Source organism: Pituophis catenifer, unplaced genomic scaffold (genome assembly GCF_029215685.1).
Source record: "Pituophis catenifer annectens isolate HBS135680 unplaced genomic scaffold, rPitCat1.0.hap2 SCAF_6, whole genome shotgun sequence".
NCBI lineage: Eukaryota > Metazoa > Chordata > Lepidosauria > Squamata > Colubridae > Pituophis > Pituophis catenifer.
In genome coordinates, this window is record NW_027256886.1 from 91517045 (window position 1) to 91540272 (window position 23228).

General features: G+C 43.0%; 1 protein-coding gene across 1 annotated transcript in view; it reads right to left on the reverse strand.

Moving 5' to 3' along the window:
• RTKN2 (rhotekin 2) overlaps positions 1 to 15816 on the reverse strand; it is a 31643-nt gene extending 15827 nt beyond the window's left edge. Inside the window, 6 exon segments of the mRNA XM_070945812.1 lie at positions 991 to 1194; positions 8466 to 8583; positions 10105 to 10158; positions 12676 to 12734; positions 15516 to 15763; positions 15766 to 15816. Coding sequence (XP_070801913.1) covers positions 991 to 1194; positions 8466 to 8583; positions 10105 to 10158; positions 12676 to 12734; positions 15516 to 15763; positions 15766 to 15816 — 734 coding nt within the window.
• Between the last annotated feature and the right edge of the window lie 7412 nt (positions 15817 to 23228).

Genomic DNA, 23228 nt, shown 5'->3' on the forward strand with positions numbered 1-23228 from the left:
GACAGGCATCATGCGAGATCATAAGGTCAGGCGTGTCAGGGAAAGCAGTGTTGTGGCCCCTCACCACACTGGAGGACATCCCTGCCCACCTCGTTGAGAAGAGTGGCTATGCCAATGGAATGGAGCAACAAGCCATAAATAAATACTTTCCTGGGAGAAGTTAGCCCCCAAAAATGAATGAAGCAGATTCGACAATGAAGCAGTTTGTTTTCTGCATTAACCGGTCCAGACACACTCACCATCTCCAAGCCCCCGGATTCCCCCACTGGACTTCCTGCCCCGTTATGTCTCCTGCTGGGCGGGGGAGAGCATCCCACCAAGGGACATATTGCTGGCACAAGAGACAAGAGGATCTAAACCAAGGACCGCCAACAGGGGTGGGATTCTACCAGTTTGGACAGGTTCGGGCGAACTGGTAGCTCCGACGATCAGCTGGGAGCGAACCAGTTCACCTCGACAATCAGATGTGCCCACCTTCCCGCCTGCGCTATTTTCCTAGCTTTATCTTCTCAGCAGATTCATGTGGTAGAGTGGACTCCCGCGCGAATCAGCTGTGTTACTCCTCCGAAGAAACCAGGAAGTGAAGATTTCTTCGAACTGCGCACATGTGCATAGCTGCCCAAATCGCACGATTACCGAACCGGTTGTTAAACCGGGAAGATCCCACCACTGGCCGCCAACCTTTCGGACCTCAGGGACCACTAAATTCATAATTTTAAATCCCGCATACCACCAACATGATTTTTTTAAAACGATAAATAGTATTTAGTGCAATATTAAAAAATGGAAATAAATTTTCTGTGGACCACCAAAATTTTCTCGCGGACCACCAGTTGGTGACCGCTGATCTAAACCTCTTCCCCCACTTCAGGAGAGACAGAAAGTAGATTTCTGGGATTGAACAGCTCCATAGATGGAAATCACCCTGAGAACCCACCCACCCCATCTGAAACAGTCTCCCCCTCCCTCCCGCCATCTGAGTTCACTCACTGTGTGGCTGTTTCAGTGAGCAGGAGAGTCTCAACATCACTCTGGTCCAAAGCAGAGCTGAATTTCTTGCCAGCGCTTTTTCCCAGGGAGTTCTTCAATTTCTTCACCAGCTTCCTGGGGGTGTTGGTGAAGGTCAAAGGGTCTTCCCCACAGCAGCAACTGTACACCTCCACCTTCAGCTGGAAGTCTGGCCCAGCTCCCTCGCTAGACAGAAACGGGGGCAGGTTTCAGAAGGACAACCATAATTTTTTTAAAAAAGCTACTACTTCTGTTTTTTTTTTTTAACCTTGGCTGCTCTTTCGTGGAAATGCTCCCAGTACAATTTAAAGTAACCCCATAAAATCCCACAAATAAAATATTAAAAGCACAGAGCAGCGTGTACAGGAAGGAATCAGCAGACTCAAGCAAAGTAACAGTCCCTAAATTTGCTAGAAAGAATTTTGAAATTTTGAAATTTCTGAAATTTGCTCAGAAATTTGAGAAAAATCTCTTTTCTCTTTGAAAAAGCCCCCCCCCAACCCGGTGCACATTGCTGCAGCCCAGTTTCAGTTTTTGAGGGCTAGAGACCCCTTGGTGGATTTCTCAGCCCCCAGTCCCCTCTATTCCCAATGACATTCACAGCTGCTGTCGTTTTCAGGTTCAGGCGGAGATGGCCTCACACGAAGCTTACATGTTCTAAAATTTTAAAACAGTGGAATTCGTTCAAGACTTTGGGTGCCCTTACTGGTTCAGGAATACTCACAATATTTTTTTTTGAAATTTTTTATTAATAATACAAATTAAAAACATTGGACATGGTGTGACGTCTCCAGTTTAAACATTTTCATCAAGTTTTACCTTGCAATCAATACAATTCCTTATCTCTATACAAGTTTTACACTATTTATCACATTTCAAACATGTAGATTCTTTCATCTGTGAAGGTTACATCAATACCAAGTTCATTCCTTTCTATCACAGAAAACTAACATAAAAACTTCTAAACATTCAACTCGTCAATACTCATTTATCCCAGCATTCCTCCTCCTGTCCAACCAATAATAAAATTTGTTCCAGATTTCGTAATACTCTGTTTCGTTCTTATCTTTAAGTTCCAGAGTCAATCTGTCCCTTTCTGCACAAGTTAATATTTTAGCTAATACTTCTTCTTCTATGGGGGTCTCTTTATTTTTCCATTTTTGTGCAAAAGCCAATCTTGCCGCTGTTAAAATATGTAACATTAGATATATTGTACCCTTGTTGTAGTTGCCCTTTATTTTTTTTTTTATTTTTTTTATTGCAAAAGTTTTACAATTACATTTTCACCCCTTTTTTCACCCCCCCCACCCTCCCCAAACTTCCCATCCTCCCTAACCCTCCCTAACCCTCCCCCCCAGACTTCCCTATTACATACTCATAACTAATAACACTAATAAATAAACCTGAACCCATCCCTCCCCCTATATAATTTTTCCTCTTTGTCTCTTTACATTAAAATATTTCTAATACATTATTTTCAAATAAAAGCTATTTGATACTTTCTAGTTTGGTATTTGTTCTGAACATAATCTATCCACCTTTTCCATTCCCATTCATAAGTCTCTTGTGAACAATCTTTTAAATACGCTGAAATCTTCGCCATCTCTGCAAAACTGGCCATCTTCAAAGTCCATTCCTCGATAGTAGGCAAAGCTTCATTCTTCCAGTATTTACCTATCAACAATCTTGCTGCTGTTATCATATACAATATTAGTTTTATTTCACCCCGTGTAAAACCCTTAACTATACCCAATAAAAACAATTGTGGAGAAAATTGAATTTTTTTCTTCAAAACATTCTGCATGACCCACCAAATTTTTATCCAAAAAGCCTTAACTTTCCTACAGGTCCACCATACATGATAATACGTAGCATCCAAACATTCGCATCTCCAACATTTTGGCTGAACATTAGGGTACATACATGACAACTTTTTAGGATCTAAATGCCATCTATAAAACATTTTATAAAAATTTTCTCTCAGGTTTTGCGACTGTGTAAATTTAACATTCTGAACCCAAATTTTTTCCCAAGTTTCCAGCATCACTGGTTCTTCAAAATTCTGTGCCCACTTAATCATACAATCTTTAACTAATTCCGTTTCTGAATCTCTTTCTAACAAAACATTATAAAGCCTTTTAATATGCATTGGACCTTTCTCTCTTATATGTCTAACCAATTCTTCCTCATGCAACATAATACCAGTTTTTTGGTCCTCTTTCCATCTCATTTGTAATTGATTATATTGTAACCAGGTTAAATTAATCCCTTCGTCCAACAGTGTCTGCAATGTCTTCAGCTGCCATCTGCCCGCATCTGTAAAAAGAACCTCTTTATATAAAAACCCCCCGAGTGACATTATATTTGTATTCCACAAGGTATGACCAAGATCCAGCCATAGCGGTATTTTATAATCCCATTTGAGTCGGTGCTTCTTCCAAACTTTCATCAGGGAGTCTCTAAGTATATGGCTTTTAAATACTTTATCAACTTTGTCATCATAAAATAAGTAGGCATGCCATCCAAATTCAAGATCAAAACTTTCTGCATTCAATATTCCAGCCTTTTTATTTCCAAACCAGTCACTTGTTAAAGTTAAAGCTGCTGCATCATAATATAACTGTAGGTTTGGGAGTTTAAGGCCTCCTCTTTCTGGAACATCTTGCATAATTTTCAATTTCACTCTCGGCTTTTTCTCGTTCCAGACAAACTTATTCACACCAGACTGCCAGACTTTCAGTTGTTTATCACTTTTAAGCACCGGAATCATTTGGAACAAAAACAGAAATCTTGGCAAAATATTCATCTTAACTGCTGCTATTCTTCCAAGTAAAGACAGTTGCAGCTTTTTCCAAGTCTCCATGTCTTTCTGAACCTCTCGCCACAACACCTCATAATTATTTTGAAACAATTTCATATTTGATTCTGCAACCTGAATTCCAAGATATTTTACCTTAGGTACAATTTCAAAACCTGCCCTCCTTTCAAGCTCGTGTTTACGATCTTGTGTCATATTCTTAACTATCATTTTAGTCTTTTTTGAGTTCAGTTTAAAACCTGAAACTCTACCATAGTCTTGTATAATGTCGTTCATCAGGATTATTGATTCCATTGGTTGTGATAGGGTAACAACCAGATCATCTGCAAATGCCTTTATTCTATAATCCTCTTGCCTTATCACTATACCTTTCAAAATTTTTGAGTCCCGTATTGTATTTAGCAAGACTTCCAATGTTAATATAAATAAAAGTGGGGACAACGGACATCCCTGTCTTGTTCCTTTTTCAATTTTAAACTCTGTCGTCAAACTTCCATTAATAATAATCTGTGCTTTTTGCTCTTGATAAATTGCTGAGATCGACTGTATAAATTGGTCCCCAAAGCCCATCTTTTTTAAAGTCTTTAGTAGAAAGTTCCAATCCACTCTATCAAAGGCTTTCTCCGCATCCAAAAAAACCAGCACTGCAGAAATCTGTTTATTCTTATCAAGATATTCCAATAAGTCTATTACTTGCCTTACATTATCCTTCATATATCTGCCCTCAATAAATCCCGCTTGGTCCTCATGAATTACTTTTTGGATTACTGGCATCAACCTGTTGGCTAATACCTTCGCATAAATTTTATAGTCTGTGTTCAAAAGAGATATTGGTCTGTAATTCTCTGGTTTTTTAGGACCAACTTGTTCCTTTGGTATCAGAGATATATAAGCAGTTGTCCAAGATGGGGGTATTTTACCCCCTTGTTGAATATTGCAAAATAAATCTCTAAGTTGTTCCACCATTTCAGCTTGTAAAGTTTTGTAATACACTGCAGTCAAACCATCCGTGCCAGGAGCTTTGGCTGTTTTTAGCTGCTTAATTGCTGCTATTATCTCCTCCTCTGTTATAGGATAATTCATTCTTTCCTTTTGTTGATCAGTAATTTTTGTAACTCTCTTATCCTTTAAATATTTTTCTATAAGTCCATTCTGCACCTCTTCTTTGGCATATAATTTAGTATAATAATCCACAAAAGCTTCTTTAATTAATTTTTGTTGAAAAATTTCTTTCCCTCCAATGTTAATACTATCAATAGTCCGTATACTTTGTTTTTTCCTCAGTGTGTAAGCCAACCATCTGCCCGGTTTATTGGCATTGCAAAATGTATTATGCTTCGCGTATTGTAAACTTGTTGCAACTTGTTCCGCCATAAGCATTTGAAATTGGTCTTTCAAAAGTTTTATAGCACTTCGTATTCTTTCATCTGTTGGGTTTTTAATAAGTAATTGTTCCTTATTCTTTATTTCCATTTCCAACTCAGATCTTTTCTTTTGTCGGAACAGTCTATGTTTAGAGTTCATGTAGATAAGTACCCCTCTCATATAAGCTTTACTAGCGTCCCAAACAATTTCAATTGGGGTACCTTTATTCAAATTTATCTCAAAAAATTCTTTCAAATGCTTTTTAAGTTCTATTGTATTTTTTTCATATCTAAACAAATTCTCATTTAATCTCCAAGAACGTCTCTCAACCTTATCCATCTCAATTTCTATCCATACAGGGCTATGGTCAGTCAAAGTTCTTGGAAAAATCTTTGTTCTTTTTGTCTTAATAAGTAGATCATTTGACAACAGGATAAAATCAATCCTAGAAAAGGATCTATGTCTGTCGGAAAAGAAAGTGTAATCCAATTCATTTGGATTATGTATTCTCCAAACATCTTTTAGTTCCATATCTTCTTTCAAATCAAAAAAAGTCTGCGGTAGTCTAATTCTAGACTTTGCCAAGCTCTTTTTGTCTAATTTAGAATCAATTACTCCATTCCAATCTCCCATAAATAAAATAGATCTATAGTCCCATTGCACTATTTTAGTATGTAACATCTTGTAAAAACAATCCTGTTGTTGGTTGGGAGCATAAATTCCAATCAAAAGAATTTGACCATTTGCTGTAAGCAATTCAATTGCTACAAACCTACCATCTTGATCTACTTCTATAACTTTTGCTGTTAATTTTTTATTTACATAAATAACCACACCATTCTTTTTCTGCGAAGTTGAAGATATATAATGTACTCCTAATTTTGAATTTATCAGATATTTCTGATCTTGAGTTGTAATATGCGTTTCTTGTAAACATATTATATCATTATTAAATTGTTTCAAATATGTAAATAGTTTCTTCCTTTTCTGTGCTGAATTCAACCCATTAACATTCCAAGATAAACACTTAAGGGTCATCGGCCTGTTTCTGGAGCGCAGAGCAAAATATTTGAAGTTCATCCAAGAGCTTCGATCTTGCTCCTCCCATAGCTCCACTCTCTTGTGGGGTACTCTTTGCTGCCTTCTTGTCTTGTCTTTCCTGTTGTTGTTGTTGCTTTTGTTTAAGTAATTTGGATTGAGCTCTAGTTATACGTTGATCTTTAACTTCAGTCAACTGCATCAAATCCAAAATTGGAGAAGAATCCAGCAAGGGCTCACTCAGAAAACCTCCTTCTGCACCTTGCACATTTTCTAATTCCTGCTTAGGCTGTTCTTCCAATTGCCTCTCTTCACTCTCCTTAATCTCCAAAACTGTAGATGTACGTGGAGATGGTGTTCTTTCCTTAAGAATAGTACTATAAAAATGTTGTGCCTTCTCCACAGTATTCAATCGATATCCTTCTCCCTTATATCTAAAAATTATCCCAGCTGGCGCATCCCACCGGAAGGGTATCTGTAAGTCTTTCAATTCCTTAACAAGAAAACCAAATTCTTTTCTAGCTTTCAGCATTTTAGGAGGTAATTCTTTAAAAATTACAAGTCGTGAGCCCCCCACTTGTACAGAGGTGTGAAAAGATTTTTGGAGGATTTCATTTCTAATTTCTCTCTCAGTAAAATATATGACCACATCTCTAGGCAGTTGTCTTTGTCTGGCCACCCAAGAGTTCACTCTGTAAATTTTATCTATTTTGTGAAATACCAGATCAGGGTTAACTTGTAAGATCTTAGCCAGGGCTTCAGAGCAAACTTGTCTCAAGTCCTGTCTCTCCTCCTCTCGAATTCCCCGAAGCCGTATGGCAAATTCCATCGCCCGGAATTGTATCATGACAATCTCATCTTCAATTCTCTGCATTTTATTATCAGCTTCTTCAATTTTATAGTCATTATCTTTCATCCTAACATTAACTTCTAATTTGAGTTCTTCAACTTTAAAATCAACTTTCCCAATAAAATTTGCCAGGCCAGACGCCACTTCTGATATTTTTTTGGTCACCATATTTTGATTCTGCTTCACCATATCTTTAACTTCATTAATTTCCTGCAGAAATTCCTCATGTGATTTTTGAAGTTTATGATCTATTTCCTGTTGAGATTCTTGAAATTTTTCATCCAAAGTTTTAGAAATAAAGTCTTTTAAGTCTCCCACATCAATTTCTTTTTTCTGAGTTTGTAACTGTTGAGCAGGGGGAAGTTGCGTTTGATGTTTATGTGTGGGGGATCCCCCCCCTGATGCCTTCCCTTCCTGCTTCTTTGAAGCCATTGTGCCACGTAAGCTAATTTTTCTAAAGAGGGAAGTTCTTTTTCCTTTCCCTCTTCCACAAAAGCTTCTAAAAAAGTCCCCCAGATTTAATCAAGTGAAGCTGAAGTAAAACAAAGTCAAATTTTAGAAAAAGAAATTTTTTCTTTAGATAGAGCAACTTTGTAGCAGCTTTATAACTTTGTAACAAAGCAGGAAGGCTTCACAAATCCACTTTCATTAGCTCGTTAACTCAAATGCTGGGCGCCATTTTTTTTCAAATCACTTTCACTCACTCACTTTCTCTTTTAAATTAGGAAGTCAACAAAGCACTGATACTTGCAGTTTTCAAGTTTCTGGATTCAAGTTGATATTTCCGTTGTTTGTTAAAATTAGTTCCTTTCGCTTTAAGAGTTTGCTGCTGCCGGCTTGTTCTGCTAATTAGCAGAAACGTCCCACGCCGCCCGGAGTTTCAGCAGGTTGGAAGGGAGCCACGCCTGTTTCCTCCCCAGAAACAGTTCCCTGGGGGGTTACAGGGGCTCAACCTGTACCCTGCTATCTCTTCTCCTTCAATCTTCAAGATTTTGGAGTTTTCGAGCCGCTCCTCGATCGCGGGGCGGCTCTACAGGCGGCGGGGCTGGCGGTCTTTAAAGAAACACCGCCGTCGCCGAGGCTCGCAAACCGGAAGTCGTAGTTGCCCTTTATGATACCCAGGAAAAATAATTCCGGTTTTGATTCTATATTTTGCGTTAATATCTCTTCTAACCATTGTTTTATCTGATGCCAAAATTTTGTAGCTTTTGGGCATTCCCACCACATGTGATAAAAAGTCCCTGGCACTGCCTCACATTTCCAACACATCGATGAATATTTTTTGTTTATTTTTGCTAGTCTTGTGGGTGGGAGATGCCGCCTATAGAACATCTTGTATAAATTTCCTTTATACATAGTAGCTAGAGTAACTAGAGGAATACTCACAATATTGTTGCATTTTCTAAACAGATATCCGTTGCTGCCTTATCCACAATAAGCAGGTCTGAATCATACACCTGAGCTCCCATTTTGAATAAGCAAAAAACCGAGTAACGTTCGGTTCCTGCAAGGAAAAAAAAAAGGCTTCAAAATAATGTGTTGTGTCACACACTATACAGTATGTAATTACTTATTTATGGGATTTACTGACTGCTTCAATCTTAGGGAAGTGAATGAAGCATAGCAATAAAATAAAAGTTTGTAAACAAGAATCAAGAGAACCAGTAACTGGTTTGATGTCCTTAATGTTTATACAACTTAGCAAATTCCTCACTTTACAAATGAACTTTTAAACAGATTCATCGAGGTTTCTGACCATACATTACATCTGGAAGTTCAAACTCTTGAAATCAACTTTGTCACAAAACGATTACCGTATTTTTCGGAGTATAAGACGCACCTTTTTCCCCCCAAAAAGAGGGTGAAAATCTGGGTGCAGCTTATACTGCGAATGTAACCCCGCCCAGCTTCTCAAACGGAGGTTTCAGAGGCTGAAAAAAGCATCAGAAATGAAGCTTCAGAAAAGAAGCCCTCAAACAGAGCTTCAGAGGCTTTTTTTCTGAAGCTCTGTTTCAGAGGCTTTCAGAGGCAGGAAAAAAAGGTTTTTTCTGAAACAGAGTTTCAGAGACCGGAAAAAAAGCAAAAAAAAAAAAAAAAAAAGCAAGGCACTGAGCTCACAACCAAGGAACCTGTTGCTAAAATTCACCTCTGGGAACAGCTGATTGGGGGTATTCCGGGAGGCTGATCCACCTGCCAATCAGCTTTTTTCTTATTTTCCTCCCCAAAAATTAAGGTGCGTCTTATACTCCGGTGCGTCTTATACTCCGAAAAATATGGTAATGAAAACACACCGAGAGAAACTGTACCAACATTATGAATGCAGAACGAGGAATTGGAGTATTTGGTTGTGTGAGCACCTCTGAACTTACAAAAACACAAAGTTAAGAGCCACGGTGGCCCAGTGGTTAGAGTGCAGTACTGCAGGCTATTTCTGCTGACTGCCAGCTGACTGCAATTTGGCAGTTCGAATCTCACCCGGCTCAAGGTTGACTCAACCTTCCATCCTTCCGAGGTGGGTAAAATGAGGACCCAGATTGTTGGAGGCAAGATGATCAATCTGTAAAACCGCTTAGAGAAGGCTTTAAAGCACTATAAAGCGGTATATAAGTCTAAGTGCTATTGCTATTGCTATAAATCCATCCGCAGGGAGGGGAAGGTGGCAAAAACAGAGCAGGGCTAACCTCAGAGGCCTAGCCGGTATCTCTTCCAGCTACAGCACTAACAGCAGACAGATTTTCAGTTGTTTCACCTGCCAAGTATATTTTCTGTCTCTGACAGTTCAGCACTTCCATGGCCAAACACATGGAAGGAGTCACTTCTGTTACTGCACGCTTTTCTGAAGAGCACATGTTCATCAGCCAATTTCACCCAGCTACAATTCACAAGCTCAGCTATAAACTGACACTTACAGACCTCGCCTGTGTGAATAAATGCTGGATGATGTTTTGTACTGAATCAGCACCGATGAAAAGCTTCAGCTTGGCTAAAGAGGTTGCATAACCACCCAAAAAATAAACATACGTACTGTCTTTGCTGTTGAAATGATGGGAGTTTTTCCACATCAATGGAATTCGCAGATCTAAAACAAAGAGAGGAAATAAAATAAGTCCGTTGCACTTCTAACACAATCCAAAAATTCAGAATGGAGTCTATTTTCTACTTTTTCTAGAAATGTTCTGTTCTCGACATTCAGTGTTAATAAATGCTGGCTGGGGAATTCTGGGAGTTGAAGTCCACAAATCTTCCACAAATTGCCAAGTTTGGAGATCTACACCTTAGTGCCATGAGCTGTAGTGGCGCTGCAGTTAAAATGCAGTACTGCAGGTTACTTCTGCTGACTGGCGATTGCTAGCAGTTCAGCAGTTCAAATCTCACCGGCTCCAGGCTGACTCAACGTCCCATCCAGAGGTGGATTTCAGTAGGTTCTGACCAGTTCTGGAGAACCAGTAGCAGAAATTTTGAGCAGTTCGGAGAACCAGTAGTAAAAATTCTGACTGGCCCCTCCCCCATCTATTCTCTGCCTCCCGAGTCCCAGCTGATCAGGAGGAAATGGGGATTTTCCAGTAACCTTCCCCTGGAGTGGGATGGGAATGAAGATTTTACAGTATCGTTCCCCTACCACGCCCATCAAGCCACGCCCACAGAACCGGTAGTAAAAAAATTTGAAACCCACTACTGGTCCCATCCTTCCGAGGTGGATAAAATGAGGACCCAGATTGTTGGGGGCAAGATGCTGATTCTGTAAACCGCTTAGAGGAAGCTGTAAAGCACTGTGAAGCGCTATATAAGTTTAAGCGCTATTGCTATCAGCTTTGATGTAAAAGTAGCATTTGGAAAGCAAGTCTTCCGTTTTTGTTTTGTTTTGTTTTTTGCTTACTTACATTACACTGAAGTGATTCCCTCTCTACACTGAGACTGGAAGCAAATTTTTGCTTCCTTTCTACTCAAATTGGCACTGAAAATGTAAAACTATACTTTTTACAAGAGAATCGCAAAACTTGCATAGGTGCAAAAACCTTTTAATGTTAAGATAATGGACGAATTTACCCTCCAGGCCTAGTCTCATCAGAGCCAAGGAGATGAAATTGGAGCCAGCATTTAAGTGGGAAGAGGCATCAGTGCGAGATACCAGCCCGATCAGCATAATTTACAGCTAGTCCTCGGAGTTACAAATGTAATGGAGCCTGCCTATTCCATTTGTAGCCCAAGGATTCATGGGAATAAATCTCATACCTTAAACAGGATCACTCCCTCCTTTCGCCCACGCATTTGCTAATTGAATGAGGGGCTCGTTAAGTGCGCATGAGGTATTTCGGGGTGGGGAAGACTTACTTCAGACCACCCAAAGCCTCCCCTGACCTCATTTTCCCTTCCTTGGGGTCCCCACAATTGCTTCCTCCCCCATCCTGCCACACCTGGTGACTTACTTTGTGAGGATCTGTCTCCTCTCCAGCATGCATCTTTGCTTGCTTCCTCCTTTCTCATCCGCAAAGGGCTTGAAGAAGGCTTTGGTGATGAAAAGGAGGCACGGAAGGCTGCGTGTGGCCCTCCAGGCCTCCTTTCCTGCCTCCAGAGCCCTCTTCAAGCCGTCCGGCAATGAAAAATGCAGACTGAAAGTGCATGCTTGAAAAGGGCTCTTGTTGTGGTTTGCCAGCAGCCTGCGGAGCTGGCAGCGGAGTCAGACAGCAATGAGGCTGAGGAAGAACATGGGCCAGTTCTGGAGGCTGGGGAAGGCCCGGATGAGGGCTCTGCGTCGGAGGCAGAGATGGGGCCAGGGCCATTGGGGAGTGATGTGTGGACTCCGGAGCCTCCAGAGGCAGACAGCAGAGAGGTAGAGGAACAGGAGGAGCCTATTCCTAGTGCACGCATGCGAAGAGCTGCCAGAAGGCAAGAGCAGCTAAAGCAAAAAGGGCGACTCGGGAGTAAGGCCAGGAGATGACTGGCCCCTCCCATAAGGCTTAAAAGACCAGCAATGGCTCTTGGGCTCTTTGTCAAAAAACAACGTTGATAGTCTTGCTGCACTTATCTCTTGTCGGCATCTTCTGCTTTTGAACTTTTGCCAAGAGAAGCCTTTGGCAGTTTGCCTAATTATACCAAGGTTGGTGATTAGACTGAAGAATTTGTGTTATGAAGAGTTTGTTTTAATTTAGTTTGGACTACGCTGAGAATGAGTTAATTCTCAATTGTTCTAATAAAGTCTGTTTGTTTTGGAACTCTTTGCGTCGATTGCTACCTACTTGGGCCTGGGTCACAACAGCTCTGGAGGTGACAAAAGAGGCCTGGAGGGCTGCATGCACCTCCTTTTCATCACTGAAGTCTTCTTCAAGCCATTCACACGTACTTCCGGTCCACATTTTTTTGCCGCCGAACCGCTTGATGGGGGGGAATAGGTGGGGTGACTGTTGCAGAACCTTTGAGGTCGTTCGTAAGAGCGAACAACTGCCGTGGTGCTGCAGCATTCATAATTTTGGGACCTGTCTGTAAACGCTAAGGGGCGCTTATCACGTAACTTCAACCATTCGCTAAGGGAACGCTCGTAACCCGGGGATTACCTGTATTATGTTCACCAGTTGCAGACAACAGAAAACAAACATACCTGAAATGCCAACCTTCCCTCTACAGGCTGCACGATCTTTAGCTGCAACATCTGAACCTCTAACAAAAGAAATCAAAAATACTAATTAGAAAGAAAAAAAAGTTCATCATTTTCTTTCTCTTCTCTTCCAAGGTAACCTCATCAGTAATCAAATAAATGGATACCACTAATAATTTAAAGCTAAACCTTTTAGAAATTTAAAACCACCGACATTTTTGCATCCATTAAAACACATTTGTCTCTTATGCAAGGAGTATAAATCCTTCCATTCCCCACTATCCTGTCAGAGCTGAAGAAGCTTCTTGGATGAGAAGAGAAACATCTTCAAAGAAAAACAAGAAAGTCCAGCTGTCTCCTGGACACCTTTTGGACAACCATGACCTGGATGACTTGAGCAGCTCTACAGACTAATAGAGGGAGAACTGCGAGAATGACACTATCAACCCCCCCCCGCCGCCCAGATTAAGGGACTGTTGATAGTATGAACTTTGGCCAGCAGATAGCGCCAACCCATCATTTGTAACAGGAAAACGGGAAGAGATAGATTGCAAATATTGAGTAACCAAGTCACCTCTCGCTCATTGTTACTTTTATCTCACTCTCTCTTTACTTGACTGTGGCTGACTCCTCATTGTGTCTTGATGGTCAGTTGAGAAACCTGCAAAGTTACTTTGCCATGCAGCCAGGAGGCTCTGTCTGGTTAAATCAATGAATAATCTCCAGTCCATCCCTTCCAATTCTGCTCTCCTTGCAAAATCTCCCTTGCAATTTCTTTTGTTTTAAAAACACTTCTTAACAGTTGCAACCCTTGCAAAGATTCAGTTGCTACTTTGTTCTACAGCCTATCCTGGCTAGAAAGTTTCCACTGACCCAGAGCCAAAGAAGGGGAAGCAGAGAAAAGACCAAGGGGGGGGGGGGCGTGGAGGGGGGGGGAAGGCAGGGCCTGGCAGACCATCTGGCGCAATCCAGCCTGGGACCACAGAGAAATGTGTGTGTGTGTGTGTGTGTGTGTGTGTGTGTGTGTGTGTGTGTGTATGTGTGTGTGTTTGTGTTGACTGGGAGGGCAGCTTTCCAGGAGCATCAAGGCGCTGTGTGTGTGTGTGTGTGTGTGTGTGTGTGTGTGTGTTGTCTGTGTGTGTTGTGTGTGTTTGTGTTGACTGGAAGAGAAGAAACTTTCCAGGAGCATCAAGGCGCTCTGTGTGTGTTGTTTGTGTGTCTTGTGTGTTGTGTGTGTGTGTGTTTGTGTTGACTGGGAGAGCAGAAGCTTTCCAGGAGCATCAAGGCTCTGTGTTGTGTGTGTGTGTGTGTGTGTGTGTGTGTTTGTGTTGACTGGGAGGGCAGAAACTTTCCAGGAGCATCAAGGCGCTGTGTGTGTGTGTGTGTGTGTGTGTGTGTGTGTTGTCTGTGTGTTGTCTGTGTGTGTTGACTGGGAGACCAGAAACTTTCCAGGAGTATCAAGGCGCTCTGTGTGTGTGTGTGTGTGTGTGTTGTGTGTTGTGTGTGTGTGTTGTGTGTGTTTGTGTTGACTGGAAGAGAAGAAACTTTCCAGGAGCATCAAGGCGCTCTGTGTGTGTTGTTTGTGTGTGTTGTGTGTGTGTGTGTTTGTGTTGACTGGGAGAGCAGAAGCTTTCCAGGAGCATCAAGGCGCTGTCTCTCTCTGTGTGTGTTGTGTGTGTGTGTCTGTGTTGTGTGTGTGTCTGTGTTTGTGTTGATTGGGAGGGCAGAAATTTTCCAGGAGCATGAAGGCTCTGTGTTGTGTGTGTGTGTGTGTGTTGTGTGTGTGTGTTGTGTGTGTGTGTGTGTTGTGTGTGTATGCTGACTGGGAAAGAAGAAACTTTCCAGGAGCATCAAGGCGCTGTTTGTTTGTGTGTGTGTGGTGTGTGTGTATGTGTTGTGTGTGTGTTTGTGTTGACTGGGAGGGCAGCTTTCCAGGAGCATCAAGGCGCTGTGTGTGTGTGTGTGTGTGTGTGTGTGTGTGTGTGTTGTCTGTGTGTGTTGTGTGTGTTTGTGTTGACTGGAAGAGAAGAAACTTTCCAGGAGCATCAAGGCGCTCTGTGTGTGTTGTTTGTGTGTCTTGTGTGTTGTGTGTGTGTGTGTTTGTGTTGACTGGGAGAGCAGAAGCTTTCCAGGAGCATCAAGGCTCTGTGTTGTGTGTGTGTGTGTGTGTGTGTGTGTTTGTGTTGACTGGGAGGGCAGAAACTTTCCAGGAGCATCAAGGCGCTGTGTGTGTGTGTGTGTGTGTGTGTGTGTTGTCTGTGTGTTGTCTGTGTGTGTTGACTGGGAGACCAGAAACTTTCCAGGAGCATCAAGGCTCTGTGTGTGTTGTGTGTGTTGTGTGTTGACTGGCAGGGCAGAAGCTTTCCAGGAGCATCAAGGCTCTGTGTGTGTTGTGTGTGTTGTGTGTTGACTGGCAGGGCAGAAGCTTTCCAGGAGCATCAAGGCTCTGTGTGTGTTGTGTGTGTTGTGTGTGTTGTGTGTTGACTGGCAGGGCAGAAGCTTTCCAGGAGCATCAAGACGCTGTTTGTGTGTGTGTTGTGTGTGTGTGTGTGTGAGTTGTGTATGTGTGTGTGTGTATGAGAGATTTCCTGCTCCACCGAGCCTCAGAAGCTGCAGCAGGAGATGCCCCTTCTTGCCTCTTGAATCAGGGCATCTGCCCAAGAGCTCCGGCCCCGGAGTGGGGGGGGGGAGGCTCGACGGCTCCTCATCGGCCTCTCCCAGATTTGGGGTTTCAGGCCGCGTCTCCCCCCACCCCACCCCCTCCACCCTCACGGGGGAAGAAGCTGCTTGAAGGGAAGCGCGGCCCGGGAGCTGCCCGCCACTGGCCCTTGTGGGTCTCTCACCGTCCCGCCGACTCCTCGCTCCGCCGTCGGAACTCCGCGCGGAGGCCCCGCAGGCGGCCGTTGCAGAGGGCCAGCGCCTTGGCGGCGCGCAGGGCTTGGTCCCGGCTGGTGCTGGCGGCCAGCAGTTTGTGGAGCCCGTCGCGCATCCGCGTCTCCATCTCGAGCTGCTCCTGGGGGGCCCCGAAAGCGGAGGGGGAAAGCGTGAGCGGAGCGGATCCCGACAACCGGCAGACACGCGTCTCGCGTCCCGTGTCCCCCCCCCTCTCCCCCAAGAGGCCGGGCTCCGTCGCAACTCGAGCATCTGACCGTCGCAACTCGAGGAACCCCCGGAAACGTCCCTCGCGGGTCCCCCGGCAGGAGAAGGCCGAGGCCGGCCGCGGGTTTCCGGCAGCCGGTTCTCGGCAGCCCCGGCCGCTCGCCTCCCGCTCCCCCCAGCGCCCCGCCGCTCACCTCCGCCATAGCCGCCTTCGCTTTTCCCGCCTCGGCCGCCTCGCCCCGCCCCGCTTGGCTGCAAAGCCGAAAGGGATGGGCTGCCGGTCTGCGCTTCTCGCCCCCAGCTCTGCGATCGCCCCGTGGCCTCCTTTCCCTCCCTCAGCCTTGGCTCGGCTTCTCCCGACCGCCCACCCACCCACCGCGTCGGGGGGGAGGGGAGAGTTGTTTAAGTAGTAAAAAAATTAAAAAAAATTACAATTAAATTATATATTTTCTTACAAACATTTTAACACACCATTTTAGGTCAGTCCACGCAAGCTACAATACATTTTAAAAATGTGAACTGTACATAATTTTATAATATATTTTTATTTTAATCTCATCGTTAATTTTTTCGGAGAATCGAGTTCAATGGCTATTCGATCTTTGTCTCATTCTAACTTATGAAAAAAAAAGACAAAATGCGATTCTCCTATCCTTATTCTCTGTACAGCTTTAGATTACGTACCATTTCATCATAAAGCTTTTGAATAAAAGAAATGTCCACTATTTTGTGAAAAAAAAAATAGTGAACATAATGTGAAAAAAGCGGACGGTCCGCTCAAATAGTGGACACCTGGCAACCCTAAAAAAGTCAAACCCAGAATTTCTTCCCGCAGATGGAACAGGCGGCCCCAGGAAAGGGGCGGCCGAAGAAGGAAGCAAAGGGAGAAAGAAGCCCAACGAAGGCGAATTTTGGATGAGCCTCACTTGTGGTCCGTGTTAAGGATATATTTGTGAGAGAACCAGGAATGGTTACGAAGCAGAGCATAAGAGTTTTGCACACGGAAACGGTGCTGAGAGTAGTTGTGAATAAACTGCATACAAACTGGTTTTTAAAGTAGTTTACTTATAGTGTTATGGAATGATGAGACCAAACAACATTCCTGGTCAGCCAGAGACAGTTTTATTGCGCAGTTTCAGAATCAGATTTGTATCTGCAATTCTGAAACCAAGAAAAGCTCTGATACAACTGCTTTTATACATATCCAAGACAAAGGATTTTGTGAGCACAGCAGTTTTCCATATATGGTTAACATACATTTGTTACATGATAATTGATACTTTCTAAATTACTAAATTCCTACATTATTTTCTAGTTCATAAGATTATCTTAGCTAAACAACCTTCCTCAGTTCTGTGATTGCTGATGCATAGATTCATGGCTGCTTTGGATAATAAGTAACTTTTGTTTCCTATGGATGTCCTTGCATTCTTGACAACTAGGCCCCTCAGAAGATATATATATTACCAAGAATGGAATTTAGCTGACTTAGTGTAATCTCTAAACAAGCACATTTCTTTCTTATAATAATGTGAATAAAGAGGGTCCTTCGGTGTTCATATAGCTGACCCTGTACTATTCCTACATCATTCACATTAATAGAGCAAAGCAAATTCATAGTCTTTTACCAATCCAAGTCTTAGCCATGCATAATCAATCCAAAGATACAAAACTTCTTACCGGTTCCTAGAACAATACATGAATCATTCAGGAACAATATAAAAATAGTAATAAATAAATAAATAAATAATAAATAAACCATGATCATATTGAACATGTAAAGAGATCAAAGATATCTGTTAGAATATGGTTTGAGCCTAACAAGTTGTCCAGGCAATATATGTGTTCTGTGGCTTTAACATGAATATGTATTGTGTGACTTTAAAGTTTTACTGCTGATTCATTGTAATGCTGAGTCATGCTGTAATTAGATAATCACTAGTTGTAAACCTATTTAAGAAAGGTACTGCAAAGTATTCAGTTGATAAGATACCATTGTGTGAGGAGTTGCTACCATTGTGCTATCATTGTTGGATGGATCTGCTACCATCGTGGTTTGTGAATCAGAGTGAGTTTGTTATTCTAACCAACTACTGTTTGTGTGGTAAGAAGATTTTTGTATCACTAGACTGATTTAACTGGCAAAGACTTGGATTGATTTAAAGACTATGAGATTCTTTTTTCACTATAAAGTAAACTTTTGATAAACCAGTTTGCACATCTCTTATTCATTGCTCTCAGCAACGTTTCTCTGTGCTCTACATTCTGCTGGTTGGTAGAGGAAGGGTGAAGAAGGCCAGCCTCTGCTCGGCCCACCGAATAAGCCCATTCATTCGCATTAACAGAGTTGGAAGGGACCTTGTAGGTCATCTAGTCCAACCCCCTGCTCAAGCAGAAGACCTTCTTATACCATTTAACAGATTAACAGAGTTGGAAGGGATCTTGTGGATCATCTAGTCCAACCCCTCAACCAAGGAGGAGACCCTACACCATGTCTGACAGATGACAGCCCAGTCTCTTCTTGAAAGCCTCCAGTGATGAAGCTCCCACAATGTCCAAAGGTAACTTCTGTTCCATTGGTTGGTTGTTCTCACTGTCAGAAGATTTCTCCTTATTTCCAGGTTGAATCTCTCCTTGATCAGTTTCCATCCATTGTTCCTTGTCTGGCCTTCGGGTGCCTTGGAAAATAGCTTGACCCCCTCCTCTCTGTGACAGCCCCTCAAATATTGGAAGACTGCTATCATGTCTCCTTCTTTTCACTAGACTAGCCAGGCCCAGTTCCTGCAACTCTTCTTCAGCTGCAATTGGAGCCCGTAGACTTTTGTTTTGCTCACAGCCCAACCACAGTCCTTTCCTGTCGCGTATTGCCATATTGTGGTTTTGTGTGTTTGGATCAATGGTGAAATGTAAAATTTGTTTTTAAAAAGCCTCTGCCAATCAGGCAACTCAGCTTGGATCATCAGAGGCATTTAAAAGAAAAAAAGCCTCTGATGATAGTGCGGCTCAGCTGGGACTGCCAAAGGCTTTTAAAAGCATTTTTTCTACAACCTCTTCAGATTTTCTACAACCTCTTCAGAGGCTATAGAAAAAATGCTTTTAAAAGCCTTTGACGATCCCAGCTGAGCCGCACTATCATCAGAGGCTTTTTTTTTTTACTTTTAAAAGCATTTTTTTGGCCAAAGAGAAAAAAAATGCTTTTAAAAGTAAAAAAAAAAAAGTTTCTGATGATCGTGCAGCTCAGTTGGGCATGGGGGAGGGGGGCAGGAATTTTTGCTACCTTCTCCGAACCACCTGCCGCCATTGCTACCGGATCGGGCGATCCAGTCCGAACCAGGAGCATTTCACCCCTGGTTTGGATCAAATCAAATCAAATCAAATCAAACCTTTATTGTCAATGACCAACATTTGTACAATGAAATTGAATTAGCTTCCCTTGGTGCAGCCCCCCCCCCCCAAAAAAAACACAGAATACACATCAATAAATGTGTATTTATTGGTAGCGCAGCAGACTAAAGCACTGTTATTAACATCAGCTGCCTGCAATTACTGCAAGTTCGAATCTCACCAGGCTCAAGGTTGACTCAGCCTTCCATCCTTTCTAAGGTAGGTGAAATGAGGACCCGGTTTGTGGGGGCAATAAGCTGACTTTGTATAAAGTATACAAAAGGATGAAGACTATTGCTTAACGCATTGTAAGCCGCCCTGAGTCTTCGGACAAGGGCGGCATATAAATCTAATAATAATAATAATAATAATAATAATAATAATAATAATAATAATAATAATAATAATAATAATAATAATAATAATAATAATTTTATTTACATACCGCCCTCCTCCTGAAGGACTCGGGGCGGTGAACAGCCAATTAAAAACATAAATATACAATATCATTGTTAAAATTAATTAAAATCATTAAATAGTTTTTTAATGAAACTATTTCATTAAATTTTAATTTAATTGAATTGAATTTTAAAACCAAAAGTTAAAACCCAATTTAAAATCATTCAATTAGACAGCCTGTCAGAACAGTAGGGTCTTGAGGGCACAGCGAAAGACCCGGAGATCAGAGATGTTATGAATATCCGGGGGCAATTCATTCGCTCTCATAGAGAGGGGTTCCTCCGGGTGCCGTCAGCCAAACAATGTCGACTGGTGGCCCCCAGGGGGAGGGCCTTCTCTGTGGGGGCACCCACTATCTGGAACGAGCTCCCCCCAGAGATACGGAGGATCCCGGATCTGCGCACTTTCCGCCGTGCTCTTAAGACCTTCCTATTCCAGCAAGCCGGCCTGGCCTAATTTTCTCCCCTTTTTTAAAATTCTTTTAAATCGAAATTTTAATCTGTTTTAAATTATTGGGATTTTTAATTGTCTCGGGCTAAATTATTTAATCTGGTTTTAATTATGTTTCTAACTTTTGTATCTATGTATTTTAGTCTGTGCCTGTTCACCGCCCTGAGTCCTTCGGGAGTAGGGCGGTATATAAATTTAATAAAAACAAAAACAAACAAATTCCAAAGGGCAGGAGCTCCGACAGAGAAGGCTCTCCTCCTGGGTGTCGCCAGCCGGCACAACTTATAACTAAATAAAAGAAAAAACAAATCCCTAAATCCCCAAATAAGTAATAACTAGCACACAATCCCACATACATACATGTATGTAACATTATATTACACCGGTATAAACATATTGCATGTTACACTGGGTCCATGACCTGCCCTAAAGATGCTTCCACTGTGGTTACTGCCCTGTCTGGGACCTTCTCTCTCTCTGGCAGTGGACCGGGCATTTTTAACAGATTAACAGATTAACAGAGTTGGAATCTGTAATCTAGTTCAACACCCCCTCACCCCCACTCAAGCAGGAGACCCTACACCATTTCTGACAAATGGCAGTCCAATCTTTTTTTGAAAGTCTCTTGCTCTTAGTTACCGGAATAATGTAAAAACACAATGCTGAAAGCCCCCTGAACATCTGCGTATAAGCCCCCTCCCCTCTCATTCCAAAGACAGTTCATCCGAATGTCAACCTGTCCATGCCTGTTTGATGCAGCTTTTTCAGCATAGATTTACACCCCCACCTCCTTCTCTCCTACAAGGACTTCTTGTTTAACTGATAACAGATTAACAGAGTTGGAAGGGACCTTATAGGTCATCTAGTCCAACCCCACCCTCACCCCACTCAAGCAGGAGACCCTACATCATTCCTGAGACATGGCCATCCAATCTTTTCTTGAAAGTCTCAAGTGATGAATACTCCACAACTTCTGAGGGCAACTTCTGTTCCATGGGTGGATTCTTCTCACTGTCAGAAAATTTCTCCTTATTTCTAGGTTGAATCTCTCCTTTGGTCAGTTTCCATCCTTTACTCCTTATCTGGCCTTCAGGTGCTTTGGAGAATTGTTTGATAACCTCTTTTCTGTGGCAGCCCCTCTAATATTGAAAGACTGCTATCATGTCTTCCCTGGTCCTTCTCTTCACTAGACTAGCCACGCCCAGTTCCTGCAACCGTTCATCGTATGTTTTAGCCCCCAGTCCCCTAATCATCCTGGTTGCTCTTCTCTGCACTTTTTCCAGAGTCTCAACATCTTTTTTATAGTGTGGTGACCAAATCTGGATGCGGTACTCTTATGGTGTGGTCTTACTAGGGCTTTACAGAGTGGTATTAGTACCTCCCTTGATTTTGATTGTATCCCTCTCTTAATGCAATTTAGGATTGCATTGGCTTTTTTAGCTGCCGCTGCGCACTGCTGGCTCATATTTAGCTGATTGTCTATCAGAGTTGGAAGGGACCTTATAGGTCGGGGTCCCCAATCTTGGCAGCTTTAAGACTTGTGGACTTCAACTCCCAGAATTCTCCAGCCAACTGGCTGGAGAATTCTGGGAGTTGAAGTCCACAAGTCTTAAAGCTGCCAAGTTTGAAGACCTCTGTTATAGGTCATTTAGTCCAACCTCACCCCTCAAGCAGGAGGCCATACATCATTTCTAACAAACGGCAGTCCATTTCAAGAGGGAGCCAGCTCCGTTCCCTCTTAACAGGTGGCGGCATCTGCACCAAGGAACCAAGTCGAGCCTGGCTGCTACTTTGGGGGGTGGGAATGCTTGGTTCTTCTTCGGGTTGGTCCTTTGGGTCAGGGAAGGAGCCAGAGGTGGCAACGCCACCTAGGGGCGGGGGGAGGGATGTAGGTGTATGTATATGTGCAGGATTGTTCCTATCTTGGATGGCAAACCTCAGATAAGGAAGGTTACACGCACGGTAGTAGGCGCCAGGGAATGGCATTAGAAAATAAGACCCTAAATCTGTAGATAAGAGGAACAGGAGAAGAGGAAGTAGGATATATGTTAGACTTTAACTATAGATAAACATTATAAGTGCTTAAGCAAGCAGTAGTAATGGTCAACCAAGGATCTTATGGCTTTAGTTGCTTGAAACGGCCTCCCACCGGCCGGTACGCTCTCACAGAGAAGGACTCCTCCGGGTGTCGTCAGCCAAACAATGTCGGCTGGCGGCCCCCAGGGGGAGAGCCTTCTCTGTGGGGACACCTACTATCTGGAACGAGCTCCCCCCCCCGGAGATACGGAGGATCCCGGATCTACGCACCTTCCGCCGCGCTCTCAAGACCTTTTTATTTCACCAGGCGGGTCTGGCCTAACCTCTCCCATTCTCTTTTTAATGTAAATTTTAATGTAAATTTTAAATTTGTTCTTAACCCGGGGTTTTAAATTTGTCTTGGGCTAAATTGATTTAATTCGATTTTACTTCTGCTCTTAAATTTTTGAATTCTATGTGTTTTATCTTGTGCCTGTTCACCACCCCGAGTCCTTCGGGAGTAGGGCGGTATATAAATCAAATCAAATGAAAATGAAATGAAAATGAAATCCTTTGTGAACCAATAAGATGCTGACAAGGTAACAAACTATATAATGTCACTCTGTAAAGCAATAAACACCACATATATCCTCAGCCTTTCTGTGTGCGGTCATTTGATTACGGGGGGGGGGGGGGGGGGGGCTGACTGACTAGGTGGCTCAGCGGCTAAGACCCTGAGCTTGTCGATCAGAAAGGTCGGCAGTTGGGCGGTTCGAATCCCTAGTGCATGAGCAAAGGGGTTGGACTAGATGACCTCCAAGGATCCCTTCTTCCAACACTGTTACTGTTAGCATCCCGGGATCCCCGCTGCTGGGGGGGGGGGCTTTCCACCACCCTCCGGAGACCCCCGCGGGCCAGGGGAAGAAAGGACAGCCCTCCCCCTTCACAGCCCGCTTGGCTTCGGGAGCAAAAGGCAATCCCATCCCGGCCCCGCGGGAGCCTCGGAGCTGCGGGCAGCGGCGGAGGAGAGGCTGGGGTTGGGGGGGGGTGGTGGGTGAACGCGGTGATTTACGACTCTGCTGAAAACGGCTTTTCCCCGCAGCCTCGGATGAGCGGCGCAGGAGGCGCGGCTGGAGCGCGGAGGCGCC